General features: G+C 58.2%; 1 protein-coding gene across 1 annotated transcript; it reads left to right on the forward strand.

Annotated features, from left to right (window-relative positions):
- The first annotated feature begins 1,804 nt into the window (after positions 1–1,804).
- On the forward strand, positions 1,805–14,771 carry NKAIN4 (sodium/potassium transporting ATPase interacting 4). Its single transcript, XM_061125676.1, is given in 7 exon segments — positions 1,805–1,845; positions 4,495–4,558; positions 9,288–9,425; positions 10,434–10,513; positions 11,553–11,583; positions 11,627–11,689; positions 14,565–14,771. Coding segments are annotated over 7 exon segments (624 nt in total).
- Positions 14,772–18,739: the final 3,968 nt, after the last annotated feature.

The raw sequence follows: 18,739 nt of genomic DNA on the forward strand, positions 1-18,739 counted from the left end.
TGAACATATCTCATTGATCCAGTCACATATTGGACAATGGAGTCATTTCTGCGTTTTGACTATTGTGGATAAAGCTGCCCTGAAATTCACACACAAGCCTTTTGGTGGATGTATCTTAACATTTCGTTTGCACAATTACCTAGACGTAAAGTTGTTGGCCACCTCATGCGAAGAGTTGACTCATTGGAAAAGACCCTGATGCTGGGAGGGATTGGGGGCAGGAGGAGAAGGGGATGACAGAGGATGAGATGGCTGGATGGCATCACTGACTCGATGGGCATGAGTTTGAGTAGACTCCAGGAGTTTGTGATGGACAGGGAGGCCTGGCGTGCTGCAATTCATGGGGTCACAAAGAGTCGGACATGACTGAGCGACTGCACTGAACTGAACTGAACATTGTTGGGTGATGGGGGAGGTGTGTATTGAATTTCATAAGAAATTGTGAATCAGTCTTCCAAAATGGGGGCACCATCTCATGACCCAGCAGCAGTGTGAGGGCTCCACGTCTGCAGGTACTCTGAATTATATCTCATTTGTAATTCCCTCCACTGCTGGTTGAAAGTTGCCCTGGAGGTTTACCTTGGCTTCCTGGCCAGTCCAGCCCACCCTGTGCCCAGCTTAGCATAAGCATGTCCTGCAGGCAGGGGAAGCCCTCAGGATGGAGCCAGCAGGTCTCACAGGGAGAAACTGCTGGCATGCGGAGAAACAAGAGAGCTGAGGTGACGTGGACAGGGCACCCACAGAGTCTACACAGGGGCAATGTGAGGCAGTGTAGATTTCAGCACAAGACCCCAGGCTTCAGAGAGCAAGAGCCCTGTGCTGGATTCCTTACATGAGCTTCCTGGAGGAGGAGGTATGAAGGATGTTGAAAAGTAGGAGAGGAAAAGGGAAAGTGGTCCTGGAAAAGGCACAGCAGAAGAATTGATACTTTCGGATTGGGTGTTGGAGAGTCCCTTGGGCAGCCAGGAGATCAAACCAGCCAATTCTAAGGGAATCAGCCCTGAATATTCATTGGACTGATGCTGAAGCTCCAATCCTTTGGCCACCTGACTTGAAGACCCGACTGAGTGTAAAAGATCCTGATGCTGGGAAAGATTGAGGGCAGGAGGAGAAGCAGGCAACAGAGAATGAGATGGTTGGATGGCATCACTGACTCAATGGACATGAGTTTGAGCAAACTCTAAGAGATAGTGAAGGACAGGGAAGCCTGGCATGCCGCAGTCCATGGGGTCGCAACAAGGACACGACTCAGTCGGACACAACTGAGCAACAACAACAACAAAGAGTAAACACCAGGCAGAGGCTAGATGTTCAGTTTTCCAACCACAAAGCTAAAAGTCAATCCCCACTCCACCACTGGGGGGCCTGGGGCCGCGGTCTTCCCCAGAGCCAAGAGCAGAGGGAGGGCCCTTCAAGGACAGGGAAGCCTGCCACATTGCAGCAGCTGTGGCGCCCCTGCCTCTCTCTCTGCCATCTCAAGGCTGGCACAATGACCAAGTGACAGAGGATAAATCCGGGTATGACTTGGTGAATGATGCAGAACATGGAACTACAAACTGAAGGTGTTTTACTGCCCCATCTAAAACACGTAGGTAATTTGTTTTTCTTTCAGAACCACTTCCAGTCAGAATAACATGATCATCTTAGTGGTTTCCTCCCCAGGGCTCCTGAAGTTCTCGATGTGAATAAATTGAAGGGAATACAAGAGCAGCAAAATGAAAACCTCAGAGTAAATGGCTCCGCGAGGCAAGGGCCAGCCCAAGCCCACAGTCCACCTACAAAGTCACCATAGGCCCCCTCGGGTATGGGCCTGTGCAATGCCCACGTGGTGTCGACTCTTACTGTGTGAGTGCTGGGTCAGCTCTGGTGGATTCGACCAGGTTGTTCACAGAGCCATTGTACCAAATACCCTGATGCCGGTGCACCCGTTTCTTAAGTACGACACCTCCTGGCTGAGTGTCATCGGCAGCTCATCTTTGCCACACTGTGAACATACGTGTTGTCACTGCTGCTTTGATTTCCATTTTCATAATGATGGTGGAGCTGGGCACATGCTCACTGGCCAGTGGACACCAGCCTGGTTTCTGTGCTCTGCCTGTTTCTATCCTCCATTGACCACTTTTCACAGCCAGTGCCTCCCTGAAGTGGCTCCCTCCTTCATCTGAGAGACAAGCATGGGGCTGGCTCAGACTGGGGCTGTCACACTCCTGGCCTCTGGCCTGCTGCATGAATGGACTTGGCCCCACGTGAAGAAAGGTCTGGTCGACCTGGCCTATCTGACCCCTGCCACTGGCTCTGAAAGATGCACAGGGAGGAACTGTGCCCTGGGATACAGGAGGTGGAAGGAAGTCGGAATTTGGCCCTGCTGATTCTCGAGACCATGCATCACTGCAGAGGACAGCTGCTTCTGAACCTGAGTTGTCTTCATCCTAAAACACCCAGGAACTTGCAGTTGTGCCAGAGGACACTTGGTTACTCAGGTTAAGGAGTCATAGCCAAGAATGTGTTGAGACAGGGCCAGCTTCTCAGATTGCAGACCTGAGGGCTCAGATCCCAGGGCTATGACAGGAAGACCCACCTACCCCCTGCCTTAGCCCCTCCCATGCCCATCTTAGTCAAGAATCTGTCCAAATTCTAGTTAGATACAGAAAACCCAACCCCACATGGCTTAAACAACAAAAGGATGCTATTGGCTCATGTGGTGAAAAGCCCAGTGGTAATCTGGCTTTTGGATAAGGTTTGATCCAGCAGCTCAACGGCATCACTAAGAACCAGGTTTCTCTCTGTGTGTTTGCTCTGCTGTTCCATTTTCATCTGAAGGCCCCCAATATGCAGCTCCTAATGCTGTAAGCTTTGTGGTTCACATCCCAGTCAAAAGCCCAAGATTCAGTCGCTTGGGTCACATGTCCACTTCTGAACCAACAACAGACCAAAGGGATGGAATGTGCTGACCTGCGGCATCTAAGACCCAAGCTTCAACCCTGGAGCCCCAGAGGGAGGCAGTTCCCAGGACTGCAAGGGCTCAACAGAAGTCTGAGGGGTGGGGAGCAAGCAGTCTACACCTGCTTTACAGCCCACCATGTTGCCTGGGGGTCAGGTGAGCTCCCCCTGTGGCCAAAGTTGAGGTGGGGATTTCGTGGCTCCCTTCTGTGTCCCCGGGGCTCAGCCTGAGCCCAGCCAGCTTGGCACAACCCTGGAGATGCCTGGGTGGGGCTCTGTCCACTGGAGATGCCTGGGTGGGGCTCTGTCCACTGGAGATGCCTGGGTGGGGCTCTGTCCGCCTACTCTTCTCTTTGGGGCAGGGTAAGAGGGATGGGGAGGGGAACTGCTGCTGGAAGGAAGGAGGAAACCAGTGTAGGCTGAAGGGCAACTTGTCTGTCCCGAGAGGCAGGAACTCAGCCTGAAGGCGGGAGGGAAGATGGGTTTCAGGTGGACTGAAGTGCCACATGCTGAGCTGCCCCTCACCTAGTGTGGCCCTTCCCTCTCCCACCCATACGGCCACTCTGTTCGGGTCCTGCTCCTCCCTGGGGTCTAACCAGGGCCTCATGCCCCCTCCCAGCACGAGGCACACTTGACCATGGCTCACACTGATAGAGAACCCAGAGGCTCCCTATGACCAGGGAGAAGTCCCAACCCAGCTGTGCCCACACCTCTGGCCCCCACCTTAACTGCCTCCCTCCCACCATCTGCCTTCCCCCTTGCTCAGTCCCACCTCCACACCTGTGACCTGGGGGTCCTCCTCTAGTCCTCCCTCTAGTTAGCACAGGAACCTGCCTGCAACCCAGGGTCTCCCTCCCCCTCCAGCCTGATCCTGGCCTGGCCTGCAGGCCCCCCACGGTGCCTGGGAAGGTGAACTCCAATAGGCTGGCCACCCCCTCCTCTTCCTCCTAGGCCCTCACCCCCAGGAGGGGGACTTCTGAGCACTTGACCTGGTCCAGGAAGCCTCAGCGATTGAGTGTGCCTGGGGCCCCATTAGGAAGGAGGCTGGTTGGTTGGGTCCCGCGAGGGCCTGGGGGCAAGCTCAGGAGGTGTGGGGTGGTGGGGGCGGGATATCCTGGACACTGTGGGGTGGGTTGGCAGCAGTGCCAGGTCTGTCCCGGAGCCACCGCAGGGCTCCTCCAACTCCAGGCCGCCCGAGAAGCCGCGCCATCGCCCTTTAAGAAGGGGATCCCACGCCCCGTCCCTAGCTGGCGAGAAACCCCCAGAGTCCGAGTTAGGGAGACAGACTTGGCACAGCTGTTATTCGGAGAGACGCGGCTGGGCTGGGGGACCCTGGCTGCCCGGCGGAGCTGAACAGAGGGCAGGTAGGGGCTTCGGGGTAGGACCTGGCCTGCGGAGGTCACGACTGCGGGGAGCGGTCGGGGATTGGAGGGAGGGGCCGGGGGAGGGCCCGTGGGCGGGGCTGAGGTGGGAATGTGAGGGGCTGCAGGGCGGGGGCGGCGGACAGAGGGTCGGAAGTCCGGCGCGTCAGGGGTCCCCGGTGCACCGGTGTAGGGCCGGTACCGTGGGCCGCTGCTCTGGCCGCTGCGCTCTCATCTTCCTCTGTACTTTCCAGCTGGTGAGTGGCGACCGGTCCTCGGGCCCGGCAATCCCGGCGCACAGGGGATCCGGACGCCGCCCCCGGCTCTCAGCCCTGCCCACTGGGTCCGCAGCAGTCTCTCTGCGGGCTCCCGACTGGGCAGGGCCCACGCGCTTCTGTTGCCTCAGTTCCCCGCCGCCCGAGGGCGGGGAGTGGGAAGCCAGCGCCCAGTGCGCGACCCCGAAGGCCCCTCCGTGCGACCCGGCGCTCCGGGGCCGGGCTGGGGGCGCGGTGCGGGGCGGCCGCGAGGTGCGGAGAGGGGTCCTAAGCGGCCGCACAGGTGCTGGGGAGCTGTTGAAAGTGGCTGGAGAGGAACAAAAGCCTCCAGGCCGGAGCGCCCGGCCCGAGATCTCCGAGTCCTGAGCTGGGAAGGGGCACCGCTGCGCGCGGTGTCCACGGGTGTCCAAAGATGTGTGTGGCCCCGAGTGTGCGCACAAGGAGCATATGCAAGGGTGTGTGTGTGTGTATGTGAAGCCAACACTAGGCAATGAGTGAGATGCGGAGTCCCTCTTCTGAGATCTGACAGCCCCTGGGGGCCAGGGTTCAGGTGAGTTTGGGAGTATCTATCAGTGTGTTGGCCTGTCTGTGGAGGGGGTGTTTGAGCCCCGCTCTGCCTGCCCTTGGCGCTCCCAAGCTGGAGGAGGGCGCCCCTGCCCTTTGTCCTGACCTGAAGATTCGGGGAGTGGAGAAGAGGGTTGGAGCTCCCTTGCAGGCCTGCACTTCCGTGTCTTTTGTGTCTGGGATTAGCCAAGCTCTTTGAATTCCAAGCTTTGTCAGAGGACTTGGGCAGTCCTCTTTCCAAGTTTCTCCTCCTTTAGGTCTGCCCTTGGGGCTTCCAAGAGCTCCTGCTGCCCAGGAAGAAGGGCCTAAAGGAAGGTGGAGACCACTGGGCTGGGGAGGAGATAAAGGTGGGCCTCCGGGTCTCTGGTCTTAAAAGGGAAATGCTGCATTGTCGAGGTCTCTGGGTGCGCTCCTAGCTCAGCTTGCAGGGTGCTTTCTCTGGAGCTGGAGGGCTGTGGAGGAGGAAGGGGCTTGCTTCAAAGAGGCTGTGAGTAGGAAGTCCTCCCCACTGTGCAGAGATGGGAAGACCCATCACAGTGCAGAGATGGGGGGGTTTGGTCCTTTGCCTGAGGGCAGGGCTGGCAGGAGGCTGAGATACACAGGTCCGCCTGGGGGCAGGAAGGGATTCCTGGAGCTTCCTCTGGGGCAGGCTTAGTGCTGTGGAATCGCGGGGCTGGGGCTATTGGTATCGAGGAAGTAGGTGGGCCATCTGCAGAGATTTTTCTGGACACATAAGGCCAGGTGAGAGCTCAGGCCTACAGAAGGTGTGAGGCCCAGGGACTGTTCCGCCAGCAGCAGGGAGCCACCTCAGGCCTTAGAACAACCACGGCACTCATTATCTTTCGGTGGATGGTGCACAGATGGGCACCCCACAGGCCTCTGGAGATGTGGCTGCAGCTGGGTGGGAAGTGGGGGAAGGCTGTCTAGGCTTGAGGGGAACAGGGTTTCCCTGGATGGGGCTTCTTGCAGACTCTTTAGTCTCAGCCAGGCAAGTCCTAGTGCCAGGACAGAGCTGCCTCCCCACTTGGCCAGTGGCCCCAGCTAGGAGCAGTAGACAGCTGCAGAAGGCCCTTTGTCCCAGCATGCCTCTGTCCCTGCTCTGCTGGGTGGAGGGGGCAGCGGAGTAGGAAGAGGTTTGACATGGTCCACCGCTCGGGTCACTGTGTGTGTCAGAAGGGGGAGCAGAGGGGGAAACCGTGGACTGAGTCCTTGGCTTTCTTTTCTCTCTCTGACAAGCATGAGAGTTTTCTTGTTACCCAACTTCAGGACAAAGGCCTGAGCATTTCAGAACCTTCTCCCTGGAGAATAGCGTGACCTTTGTGGGCTCTGAGCCTGAGGAACACCCCGGAGCCTTTTCCCAGGCTGTGCCCCAGGCTTTGTAGGAGCCAAGGCCCAGGGAGGGGTTTGGGACAGGCGAGCGGGCTGCTGGGGCACTGCGGAATGCAGAGCCTTCCAGTACCTTGGCTTGGAAACAAAATGACAGCCCCACCAGCCCCACCTGTGCTGGCCACCCTGCCAGCTGTGGGGTCTCTCTTTGGTGAGCAGACCCTGGGGACCACCCCTCAGACTTAGAGAGCCCTCAGCAGGGCTGCACAGCTGGCTAGGTTGGGGGAGGGATGGAGAGGGCATTTGGGGCATTCTCACTTCGCCTCCCCGCTCTGTGCATGGTACCTGGAGGAGCTCAGGCAGGGCGGCTGTTCTGCCCATTGGTCAGGGCTTCTGGACACCAAGGGGAGGCCTGTGCTCAGACTGGGGCTCATTCTGTGTCTGGAACAGGTGCTGTTGGCCAGCTCTGCCCTGAGGGCTGTGTGCATGCTTGTGTGTGCTCATGTGTGCTTGTGTGTGCTCAGGTGTGCTTGTGTGTGTTTGTGCGTGCACATATGTGCTCATGCACGCACATGTGTGCTCATGTGTGCATATGTGTGCTTGTGTGTGCTCTTGTGTGCATGTGGGTGAGTGTTTCTTTTTCCTGCCCCAAGGAACTTCCCACCAGTGTAGGGTGTTCTTGCTTCCACCCCCCCCATCTCCCTGCTCCTTTTTCACCACCTCTGATATTTGCCTCTTCATGGCAGTCCTTCCACCCACCCCTCCCTGCCCTCATCTGTGGCAGAGAGTCTATGTGGCCATCCTCCTTGGAGGCTGTCAGCTTGGGGTTCAAGTCCCCCAGCTTGGGGGGCAGCCCACAGCTGCCCAGTCAGGCTGGGTCAGGGAGGCAGGACCTCTGCCCTTAGACACTCATCTCTCTTTTCCCCTAATCTGTGTAACTGAGGAGCTGCTATGTGCGGGGCTCCTCTGGGTACTGGGGTCCATACCAGGGTCAGCTGAGCCCTAATGGCGCCAATGAGGCTCATTCAGGGCCCAGCGGTGGCCTAGCTCCAGGCAGTATCTGCAGACAGATGGACAGACAGACCCTCTTGCTGCCCAGGTCAGCCTGGTGCACATGCTGGGAGAACGGGGCGGTGAGACAGGACCATGGCTCTAGGAGTTGAGAGGTGCAGGGACTCAGGACGCAGCAGTGAAGTGAGGGTGGGGCTGGATGGCAGGGCCAGGCTGCCCCACCTATATGAGGGGCTCAGACTTTGTCTTAAGGGCATGGGTGTTCTTGCAGCTGCTGTGCCCACCCTGCAGGGAACAGGCTTTCCTGGACAGCACCCAGCAGACTGAGGAGAAGGCTTAACATCTGCTCAATCAGACCCTGAAATGTACCCTGAAAGTGGCCCAGTTCGCTGACAAGTTCTCCACTTTGTGCCCTACTGCCTGCTTCCTCCTGCAGGGGAAGAACATTCTGGAGCCTATCCATGGGGGTCCTGCCCGGCCACTCTGCTGAGAGACGCCTTCCCCCTGGAAACTGCCTGTTGTGATCCCCTGCTTGTGGCCTGTTCCCACCTCCCTGCTCCCCACTCTAGCTGTCTCCTAGGGCAGAACCCAGCCTCCCTCCGGACACACTTGGAATACCCCTCTCTGAGACCCCTTGGAAATAGCTGTCACCACTCCAGCCAGTGCCCAGGATGCACCCATAGCAGCTGTGTCCTGGGGGCTGGCTGGGGTTCCATGAGGGCTCCAGGACACAGGCTGAGAGCAGTGAAGAGGAGTGGGAGTGTTGGGGGAGGGCCGAGCATCCTGGCTGCAGTAGGGGCTTCTGTGGCCAGCAGGCCTGGTGACCACAGAGCCAATCCACACAGGCCTACCTGGCTGGGCTCCATCCATTAGTGTTGGGGCCATGTGTGAGGGAGATCGCCCCTCGCCACCCTGTCCTCCTCACTCGCCTCTGTCCCAGCTCTGCTGCTCTTGCCTCAACCCGTCCAGGTCTAGTCCATCCCGGCTGTGAGAGGACTGGCTTCTCCCTCTAACACCCGAGGCTGCCTGCTGGGAAGGGCTCCCCTCTCTCCTCCACCCTTTAGAGTCCACCCCATGCCAGGGCTCCAGCCGGCAGCCCCTGCCCCACTTGCTCTGGGTGGGGATGGTGCACTTGCCTCTGTAGCCCTCCTGTTGGCAGTGAGTGCTGGGTTCACAGTGGGCATGTGGGGAAATTGCGGGGTACAGTGGATTCAGTCGTACTTTCTCCTGGCGATGAACTCTGCCTACAGACAAGATGAGTGAATGAATGGATGAATGAATGAGGGAATGCTTTCTGAAGTCATGACCAGCCTTGGAGCTGGTCCATCTCCCTTGCATATAAAAGGGCAGGTTTCTTAGGTGCCTCTGATTCCTTAGTGTTGGTCCTCCATTGGCCAAGCCTGCAAGGCTGGTGCCCACAGTGCTGGGGTGTGGGAGCACCCTGGAAGGGTAGAACACCCCCAAGCTGTGAGAGAACCCTGCAAACAGAGAGGGTGCTGATCTGGGGGCCCAAGGAGCACAATGTCCCACCTGAACTTGACATTTCTGCCCCGTGTTCACTGTTTGGCCTGACAGCCTCCTGCCTTAGAGCAGCCCCTGTGTTCTCATTATACAGGTAAGGAAACTGAGGCTGGGGACTTGCTCAAGAGAAACACCCCAGTGGTGATGCTTGTGGGTGCATTTGACTCATCAGGAGATTTTTGTTGAAGAGCTGAGACCACAGTGGGCGCTGGATAGTGGTGATCAGGCAGGAGGGGGGTCCAGGGCCCCCAGGGGTTTACTGCCCCTCAGGCACCCGCCCTGCTCCTAGGTTACTGCCCTGGAGCTGCAGGTGTTCGACTTCCTGGGCTACCAGTGGGCACCTATCTTGGCCACCTTCGCCCACATCATCGTGGTTATCCTGGGGCTCTTCGGCACCATCCAGTGCTGGCCTTGCTACATTGTGGTGGTGAGTCGGCTCTGCTCCAGCCCTTCTCCTGCAGGCAAGTGGGCTGGGATGACCAGCATGGGGGACGTCAGTGACAGTATTGTCCTAGAAGCCACTAGAAAACCTGGAAAGGCCAGGATTTCAGCCGCACAGACCCATAGGCACAAACCTGCCAGAAGCTTGAACTTCTGAGTTCTGACATGGAAATTGTGGCTTCAGGAAAGCTTCTGGGAAGCTGAGCTGCAGGACACCAGGGCAGGATTGAAACCCAGAATGTTCCAGCACCGCTTCCCCTGCCCTGCCACCTTCCCGTACCCACCTCCCCCCACCTCCCTGTTGCGGAAGAAGCTCAAAGGATGTGTGGGAGATTTTGCTGCAAGCAGAGCAGCATTTTCCTTCAGTGTAGATCAGAATTGTTGGTCTGGGCCAGGATGTGCAGCAAACACGGCTGTGAAGGCCCAGGTGTGGGCTCCCAGGCTTCGTGACCACAGTCCTTGTGGCAGGTACTCAGCTCAGCGCCGCGGCACAGACCAGGCTGAGCAGTATGGCACAGCGGGCCAGGGCTGGGTCTCAGTAAAACTGGGTGCCAACGGGCAGCCCTCCCCCTGCAGGCAGCTCTAGGTGGTGATCTTTGGGGTGGATTTTGGGGGTGCTCTGGAGTTGAGGCCACACATGCTCTCGCTAATTATTGGTCTATGTGGGACGGGCCACAGGCACCCCTGGGCCAGGACACTGAGCTCAGAAACTGTGCTCCATGCTGGCTCCCCCAACCAGCTATTCCCATCTCCTGGGTGCACCCCCTACCCCCAGGGGAGCAGGAGCCCTGTCACCCCATCAGCACAGTGTGGGACCTGTCCCTGGTGGGCTGGAGGAGGCCCTCCTCCAAATGGAGCACCCTGGTCTTCAGACTCGGGAAGCAGAGCCCCCCCACCCTGCAGAGGCTTCGTTCTCCAAGGGCATGGTGCAAAATCAAGCTCCCGCCCCGAAGAGCTGGGCTCACCCCACACCTGTCCTCCCCTGTCTCAGTAGTAGGCAGTGTGGGCAGCCACCTGGATGGCCTGGAATATTTTGATTATCTGCATCTACTTGGACGTGGGGCCCTCTCAAAGGTGAGTGAAGTTGTAGGAAACTCGTGCAAATGGAGGGGTCTTGGCCTGTCCCAGGGGCACTGGGCATGTTTGCTTGTTTATTGCCCATTTCCCTCGTGGAGGCAGCGGCTAGGTCTGTTTATGGTTGTGTCCCCTGCACCCTGAGCAGTCCTAGCCCACAGCAGCGACTCAGTAAAGGTTTGGAGAAAGATCAGTGATCTGATGGATGGATGAGGGGTTGTGGGTATTGGTGGGCAGGTGGTCTCCAGCTGGGAGGAGGTGCACCAGGGAAGGCTTTCTGGAGGAGGGGGCCTGGGAGCCTGGGCAGCACCTGGAAGGCGAGTCAAGGCTGGGGAGCAGGAGCAGAGAGACTAGCCTTTGCAGAGGGATGCAGGTGGGAACACCACCCGGGTGGTCAGACAGACAGGATGCCGTCCTCCTGCCCACCCTCTCAACTGCTCCTTCAAGTACTGATAAAGCCCCTGATCCCTCTATGGGCTGGGGGACAACTCATCTAGGCTGTGTTCTGCTGGGAGTATCCATGTGAGCGAATCCTGCCTATGCAGCTCATTGGAGCATGTCACATGAAGTGCTGTGTTTCATCCTTGCCCAAAGCTCAGAGGGGAGTCTTAAGAGCCAGGAATGGGGTGGGCAGCATGGTAGGCAGTGGGGCAGATGGCCCCTGCTTCGTGGGACCACACCTGGACAGCAGTGGGGGGCAGATGTTAGTTCCAACATACCTGAAATGGCAACATTGGCCAGAAATGCGAAGGAGGGGCCCAGGGCACAGCAAGAGTGTGTCCTGGGCAGCGAGGTCTTCCTGCAGGAGAGGATGTGAGCTGGGGTCCATGGCAAGCACAGTAAGGCCTTCCCTGCAGGGAAAGGCTGGGAGGGCCTTGGTGCCCCTGTCCCCAACAGCAAACCCCTTGCCCTGCTCAGGGAGCCCATCTGCACTGCTGTTGGGGGGGCAGGCTGGTAGTGTCCCTGGCACTCACCCGATCGGTCCCACCTCCTTTCCTCAGGAGTCCAGTGACCTCCTGACCTCAACCTCTCCTGGCAGCGGTCCTGGTGGTGTGAGCATGGCCTGGCCTGTATGCACGAGGAACCAGCGGCTGGCCTGGGTCCTCTGGACAGACAGCCATCCTGGAGCATGGCCACACAGAGGCCCTGCACAGCGCCCTGCAGACCCTGCTGACAGTGAGCATGGGGGAGGGAAGGTGGTGGGGGGTGCACCGTGGCCTCTGCCAGGGCAGGAAGCCCCTCCTCACCCCATCCCTGCTGAGAGGTTAAGGAACCACACCACCACCCCCTCCTCTGTGGCCTGGGCCACCCGCTCTGTGAAGTGGGCTCAGGACCAACTCTGACCCCAGGGTTGGCATGAGGATGGGCCGAGGAAACAGAACCTGAAGCTTCTGAGGATGCTGCGGGGCCAGGCAGGCGTATGGAACCCTCCACGAGGGGCATTGAGATGAAGGCTTCTGCAGCCCTTTCCCTGCCCCATAGGCAGCATGACAGGTGAGGAGCCCTGAGAGATTCCCAATGGGCTCCTCCAAGTCAGAGACTCTGTTTCCGTGCCCGACGGTGGGTCCTGGAGCCAGGGGTAGCAGGGGAACCCCAACCTGGCCTGAACACTGGCTGCTTTCTCCCCCTGCAGTGTTGAGAGTAGTAGTGTGGATTCTCCAAATAAAAATACATAATGCCCAGTTAAAGTTGAATTTTAGATAAACAGCAAGTTTTAGTGTAAGCGTATTCCATGTTATGTTTGGGGCATACTTATAATAAAAACAGTTTTACTGTGTATCTGAAAATCAAAGGTAATTGAGTATGGAGTATTTTGTCCGCAGCCCCAGGGAAGTGATTTGATGGGAAGGGCCGGGAGCAGGCTGAGCCAGTGCCAGGCAACCTGGGCTGACTCCAGGGCTTGAGGCAGGACAGATGTGGCCTTCAGAGGTCGCTGGTCAGACTTGAAGGCTCCTGACTCCCTGGTTCACATAGTGGGTCAAGACCAGAGTGGGTGGATGCTGGGTTTACAACATGGATGCTCTGCACCAGCAGCTGACATTGGAAACTGAATTCCAAGTCTAGGGCCTTCCCTGGCAGAGAAAACAGGACAGTTTGGGTGCCTTGTGAGCATCCAGTGCTCCCTCTCCTGTTGCTCTCCCAGGACCTGCAGGGAATCAACCTTTGGGACACCTGGATGCTGCCCCAAGGACACAGAGCTGCCCCTCCCTGAGGGGGATCTTCCCAGACCAGGGGTCAAGCTCATGTCTCCCGCATTGGCAGGTGAATTCTTTACCACTGAATCACCAGGGAAGCCTCCTTTTTAAAATTTAGTTTTTTGTTGATGTATAGCTTGGAGAATCCCATGGACAGAGGAGGCTGGTGAGTTACAGTCCATAGTGTCACAAAGGGTCAGACATGGCTGAAGTGAGTTAGCACGCATACACATAGTTGATGTACAATGTTGCATTGGTTTATGGTGTACAACAAGATGGTTCAGTTATACACATAGGTATGTCCTTTCTTTTTCAGATTTTTTTCCTGAGTAGGTTATTACACAATGTTGAGTAGAGTTCCCTGTGCTATACAGAAGGTCTTCAGTGAAATGCCAGTCTCTAAATACCAGTCAGTGCTCTGCTGTTTGCTCTTGAGGATCCAGGAGACACAGACCCGACTGCACAGTCGGCTGGTGCTGGGGGGCGAGGATGGCAGGTCCAAGAGCCCCATGGAGGAGCTGGGCAGGATCCCGAGGCAGGACAGGAGGGGCATTGGGAGGGCAGACATGTGGAAGACAGGGTGGCCTCCCCCAGCGCCCTGCCTGCCCGCCGAGGAGGAGCAGGGCTGCGGTGATTAGGTTTTCAGCACCTTGGCCAGCTCTCGGGCAAGGCTGTTGGGAATGGCAGCTAGGTTTGCCTTTCGATGGCAAGCAGATAGACACAGCAGACGCCCCTGGCCTGCCGTCTGGGAGGATGGGCTTCTGAGCCCTTCGAGCTCCAGCTCCTCCTTCGAGGCACATGGGGCATCGAGGGAAGCTGTTGGGCTGTATTGCGTGAAGAGATAAGACGCAAAGATTAAGCTACCCCCTGAGGTCTCACCACTGATGATAGAAGGCAGCCTCTCCTTCCTGTGGCCCTTGCTCCTAAAGCTGTACTGCTGGCCGCCTTCATGTCCCTCCCCCACCCACCCCCGTTGTGATTGTCCCATAGACAGACCCCACCACCCTCTCTGAAACCTCCTTTCTGCTTGTTCCCCTGATCAGTCAAGGCCCCAGCAAGACAGATATACACCAGGTGTGGGGGAACTCATCCCCTCCCCACCCCCTGCTTACCATTGCCCAGGCTTGGGTGGTGCTGGCCTTGTCCCATCTTAGCTGGAGCCCTGTCTCCTGCAGTGGCCCTGGTGCCCGGGGGTGTGTGGGGATTGAACACAGGTCTGCCCTCTTTGCCCTGAAGTCTGAGCATCCTTTGAGGAGCCCAGCTGATGAACTTGTGTCCCTCCAAGCCCTCACCACCTGGAGGGCAGCAGCCTGCCCCACCCACTCTGCCCAGAATTGCCTGTTGCACCAAGTCCTCAGTCTGTCTCCCCTGTGTTGTTGTGCAGACTGTGAACTTGGCTGACTTGAAGCTTCTCTACTGTGGTTTCCCAGAGGAAGAAATCCAGTCATTGTCTGCTTACAGTGAGAGGCCCCAGGGAGGATGGCCTGGCTGTAATGGGGTGTCAGCTCAGGGGACATCCTGGCTGTGGCCATGTGCCTCCCAGAGCATCTCTCTGCATCTTACCCCTCGTTCAAGCAGGGGCTTGATCATCTTCCTGACTCACTCATTCACTGACTGCCCTCGCCCCTCTCAGCCCTTGCCCACAGGGATGCATGTGCAAGCTCCACTGGGGAGTGGACGCCGTCTGAACTCCAGAGCTGAGGAGGCTGGCAGATCACCCTGCTTGTTTGGAGTTACAGATGAGGAGGCCAGCAGGCAGTGGCCACATGGTTAGGATGTGCTGAGGTCCATGTCCCATGAAGATGTGAATGCATCTCCCAGAGCTTCAGTCTGAGGTACCTCCCCGTGTCTTTCAGCCTGTGGGCTTCATCTGTGCCTGCCACATGGTCAGTGTGATCACCAAGAAGGAGGACAGCTGCAAGTGTGTGACCACCAGCCTCCTGCAGAATCCTGTTACCAACCTGCTGGCCCCACCAGGGGGAGGAGAAGAGAAGCTGCAGGCTGGCCACAGAAGGCCTGAGAGCTGGCCTCTTAAATGGGTCCCCAAGTCCTGGTTGGCTTAGGCAGAGATGGGGAGGTCCTGGGCTGTGGGCACCAGGGGTCAACACACCCCAAGCTCCCATGGTCTGAGGGTTCCTGTACTGCAGGGCTGGCCCTGCAGTCCCTACAGCTGTTACAGGCAGAAGGCTGAGCTCTGACTGGCAGAGGAACCCTCTCACTCCCCCGTGCAGTGGGCAGCTGGCCCCATTTTAGGCCCCAGTACTGGGGGGACAAATTTGAGAAGCGCAGACACATTCCCCATCTGAGAATGCTCTCAACTTTCCTCTGATTTATAGCATGAACACTCAGGTGTTCTCGCTGACCTGACCACCCCAGGTTCTGATGGGGTCTCGCCAGGATGAGAGGGGCTGGGTGCACCCAGGGGGCCCAGGGCTCCTGTGGGCAGAAACTTCTCTAGATCTGAAGCACAATTCAGAGCCTCTGTCCTAGAGGTCAGGTGGCCACAGAGTGGGTGGGCAGAGTGTCCTCTGAAACCAGATTTGCTCAGGTACCAGCCTCCAGGTATCCTGCCCCCTGGTGTCCAGTGGCCCCAAACCATCACTCAGCCCACAGTCAACTGGAAGGAAGCAGAAGGGGCTTCCTGTATTGGTTACATTAAAATGTTTTAGGTCAGGAGCCAGCCCTGGGGTTCAGCTTTGCCCAGCGGGCCCTGGTCGCCCATGCGCAGTGCAGTCACAGCTTTGAGGCACCAGGACTGGGGGAGCCCAGCAGGGCAAGGGGCAGCCCCCTGCTGAGAGGCCAGTGTCCTGTGAGACCCTTTGCCTAGTGGGAAACCCGCCCCCTACTCTCCAGTCTGGGCCACTCCTGCTGCAGTGTCATCACCTGAGTGTTTGCACTCGGGAACTTCTCTGCTGTGCCATCCTGTCCATCATTTGGGTTGTTTTATTTGGGTCTTGGTTTCTTTCAGTTGATTTCATTAGTGGCTTTGACCCATTTCCTCTCCACCATGTCAATGAAAAGCCTTCCAACCTCTAGTGCGAGCAGGCATCCTTTAAGCATGGCTGCAGAGCCTGCCCGCTGGCCTGGCCACCCCAGAGTGCACAGCCGCCAGGCTCCTCTCCTGGGGGAGACCTCACCAGCCATCTGTCTGTCCATCCATCATCCGTTTGTCCATCCCCCACTTTCCTGAGATCTGCTCCGGGCTGACTCTGGGCTGAGTGTGGGGTACAGAGGCTGAGGGGACACTGAGAGGCCCCCGCCGAGGAGAATGTCCTGCTGATTTTCCTGGGTCTCCCTGTGGCAGGAAATTTATGTATTTGGCTGTGTCGGGTCTGAGCTGCGGCACGAGGGGTCTTCATGTCCTCATGCAGGATCTTCTGTGCGCGGGCTCAGCAGTCGTGGTGCACAGCTTAATTGCTCCAGGGCATGTGGGATCTTACTTTTCCCACCAGGGATTGAACCCGCGTCCTCTGTGTTGCAGGGTGGATTCTTGACCACTGGGGAAGTCTCCTGTGGCAGGAAATATGTGGTATTTGCTCCTTTCGGAGGATCAGACTTCTTCCCTCTTGTAACACGATGGCCACAGCCCTGCAGCTCCCAGGCCTCTAGTGGGGTTGCCTGCACTGTTGGCCTCCCTCCTCTGAAATGACCTTTGCCATGGGCCCTGTCCCACATGGAATCCTCAAAGTGGAGTCAGAAGAGGCGGCTGATAGCCCCCCTGCTAAAGCTGTGCCTCCTCTATCCTCCCCAGGCCCATGGAGACAAGCTTCCCCTTCAGGGCCACGCGTGCAACCATCCCCTGGGCACCCTGGCCCTCTTGGCAGCCCCCAGCCCTTCTACCCTGTAAGTGAGGCCCCATGTCAGCCAAGGGCCATCAGAGGCAGCAGGTGTTCAGGTCCCATGATGGGGTAGAGACCCAGCTCAGGCCCCCGGGCCAGGGCAGCATATGTGGGAGTCGATGACCCAGGGCACAGAGGCTGGGAGAGCTGGCCAGGCTGGACAGGCTTTTGAGGTTTCCCTCCAGCCGTGGAGCTGGGGTGGCCAGGAGAACCCAGGGTGAGCCTCTCACCTCACTCCCAGCCCCCTGGCTCAAACCTGAATGAGGTGTCTGCAGCCAAAGTCAGCTCTGCAGGGACAAGGCCCCCAGCTGCCTGCACGGGGAGCCCCATCCAGTCCAGGGTGGGCCTGGCTGAAGTCCAGCCCCTCCCCCACCCCACCCAAGGCCAGGACACGCTCCCCCTCCTGGGTTTTGTCCACATGGCAGCACCTTTCTTCCTCACCTCTGACCTTGCCCACCCCTCACCTCACTCCCACAGGCCCGCCTAAGTGAAGAGCAGCCATCCCCCCCCTGTGACCTCCAGCCTGTGACCCATCATGGATGACAGGAGACTCCCGGTAGCGGACCCTCCCACCCCCACGGCCCTGCAGGTGCCCCAGGGTCGAGTAACTGTACGTGAACCAGGGTGGCAAGGCCAGTGCCAGGCTGGGGATGGCTGCAACCTCTGAAGAGTTTGTTGCTTCCTTTTTCTAAAGAAAAAAAAAAAAAAAGACACGAGAGAAAACCTCATTGCTGGCCTCGGTAGTACTGAGTCACACTTCATCCATGGCATACCTGGGGCAGCTGTTCAAGGAGCCCCCTCCCTCAGGTGCCCTCCCCAGGGCAGCCAGACCCCCAAAAGCTGCACACACCCATGCTGGGGGGAGGGGCTGGCCAAGGGGACTGCAAGATGGGGCGAGTGTGACCCCAGCACAAGGGTCAGTGTGAGCACACGGTGACCCCACCAAGCCCTGTGGGAGTTAGGGTTAGGGCCACAGGTGCTGCGGCTGGTGGGACCCCCAGAGTGGGGGCTGGGCTTGCCCAGGAGCCTACAGGGCAGGGGCTGCCTGGTGACAAGTGGAGGACACTGTCCAAGCCCCCAAGGTGCAATCGTCCTAGCGCATCCCAAGGTGCCCACCAGTGGAGGAGAGGGGAACCTGCCTCCAGATCACCGGCCCTGCCAGACTTGGTGGACAATTGCAATTTCAGTTTCAGAAGCAGCCCAGGCCAGTCCATTCTAAAAGTCTTAAAACACTGAAAAGATAGCACGAGAAATGGGGAGGGTAAGGAGAGGCGGGAATGGCCTGGAATGGACCTGACCGGTTGTGCTGCCCTGCTGGTGAGGCGAGGCAAGAGGGGAGGGGACAGGGTGGAGGGGAGGAGGCTGGGTGGAGGGGAGGGCACTGGCGGTTCTGGAACAGAGGCTGCTGGGCACTGTCCAGGGAAAACCCATGCTTTATTTTGACTCTTCTGAAGCATCCATGCTTAGGTAAAGCAGCCCCCACCTCCCCACGCCAAGCCGCCCGCAGCTCCATCTTCCACACAGGACTGGTCAGTGGTGGATGCCAGTTCAGGGCGCCTCAGCTCACAGCTCCTGGAAGGGAGAAGGGCTGAGTCCACAGCTCCACGTGCTTCTCCATGCAGCTGGGGTCTCTCAGCCCCCAGGGAGTTCCCTTCCCTGCCGCTTCTCCCCCACCGGAAGATTCTTGGAGAGATCTTGGGGCTCAGTGGCCTTTGGGAACCCTGGAGGGTCACGGCTCCTGCCCCCCCATGAACATGGACCCCTCCCCCACCCACTGTGCATTTCCATCAGGTCTCGGCTCCCAGCTTGAGATCCCCGTCAGGGTCTTGTGCTCAGGAAGACCCCTGCCCTTCCTCCTGACAAGGGCATCCTGCTTTTCTCCATGTGCCTCCAAGACGGTCCTCCCCTTGGCCTGGCTGCCACCCTGTATGCCCAGCTGGACAAGAGGCTTTATCCCCTCAACTACTAGGAAAACCAAGGCAGACAGGTACCCAAGCAGAGTGGTCATGGCGCCCCGGGGTGGTGTGTTAAGAAGGACTCAGAGCAAGTCTCTGAGCATCAGGGGAAGGCATGGGGTTGACCTGCATTGTCTGCCGGGGCCAGGGAGTGGGGATGGAGGTGCTGCCTCCTGCCACCCCCATCCCCGCAGGCGATCCCAAGTCAGGACCACAGGAGCTGCACGCTCACCTGGC

This window comes from Dama dama, chromosome 23, assembly GCF_033118175.1.
Source record: "Dama dama isolate Ldn47 chromosome 23, ASM3311817v1, whole genome shotgun sequence".
In the NCBI taxonomy this organism is placed as follows: Eukaryota; Metazoa; Chordata; class Mammalia; order Artiodactyla; family Cervidae; genus Dama; species Dama dama.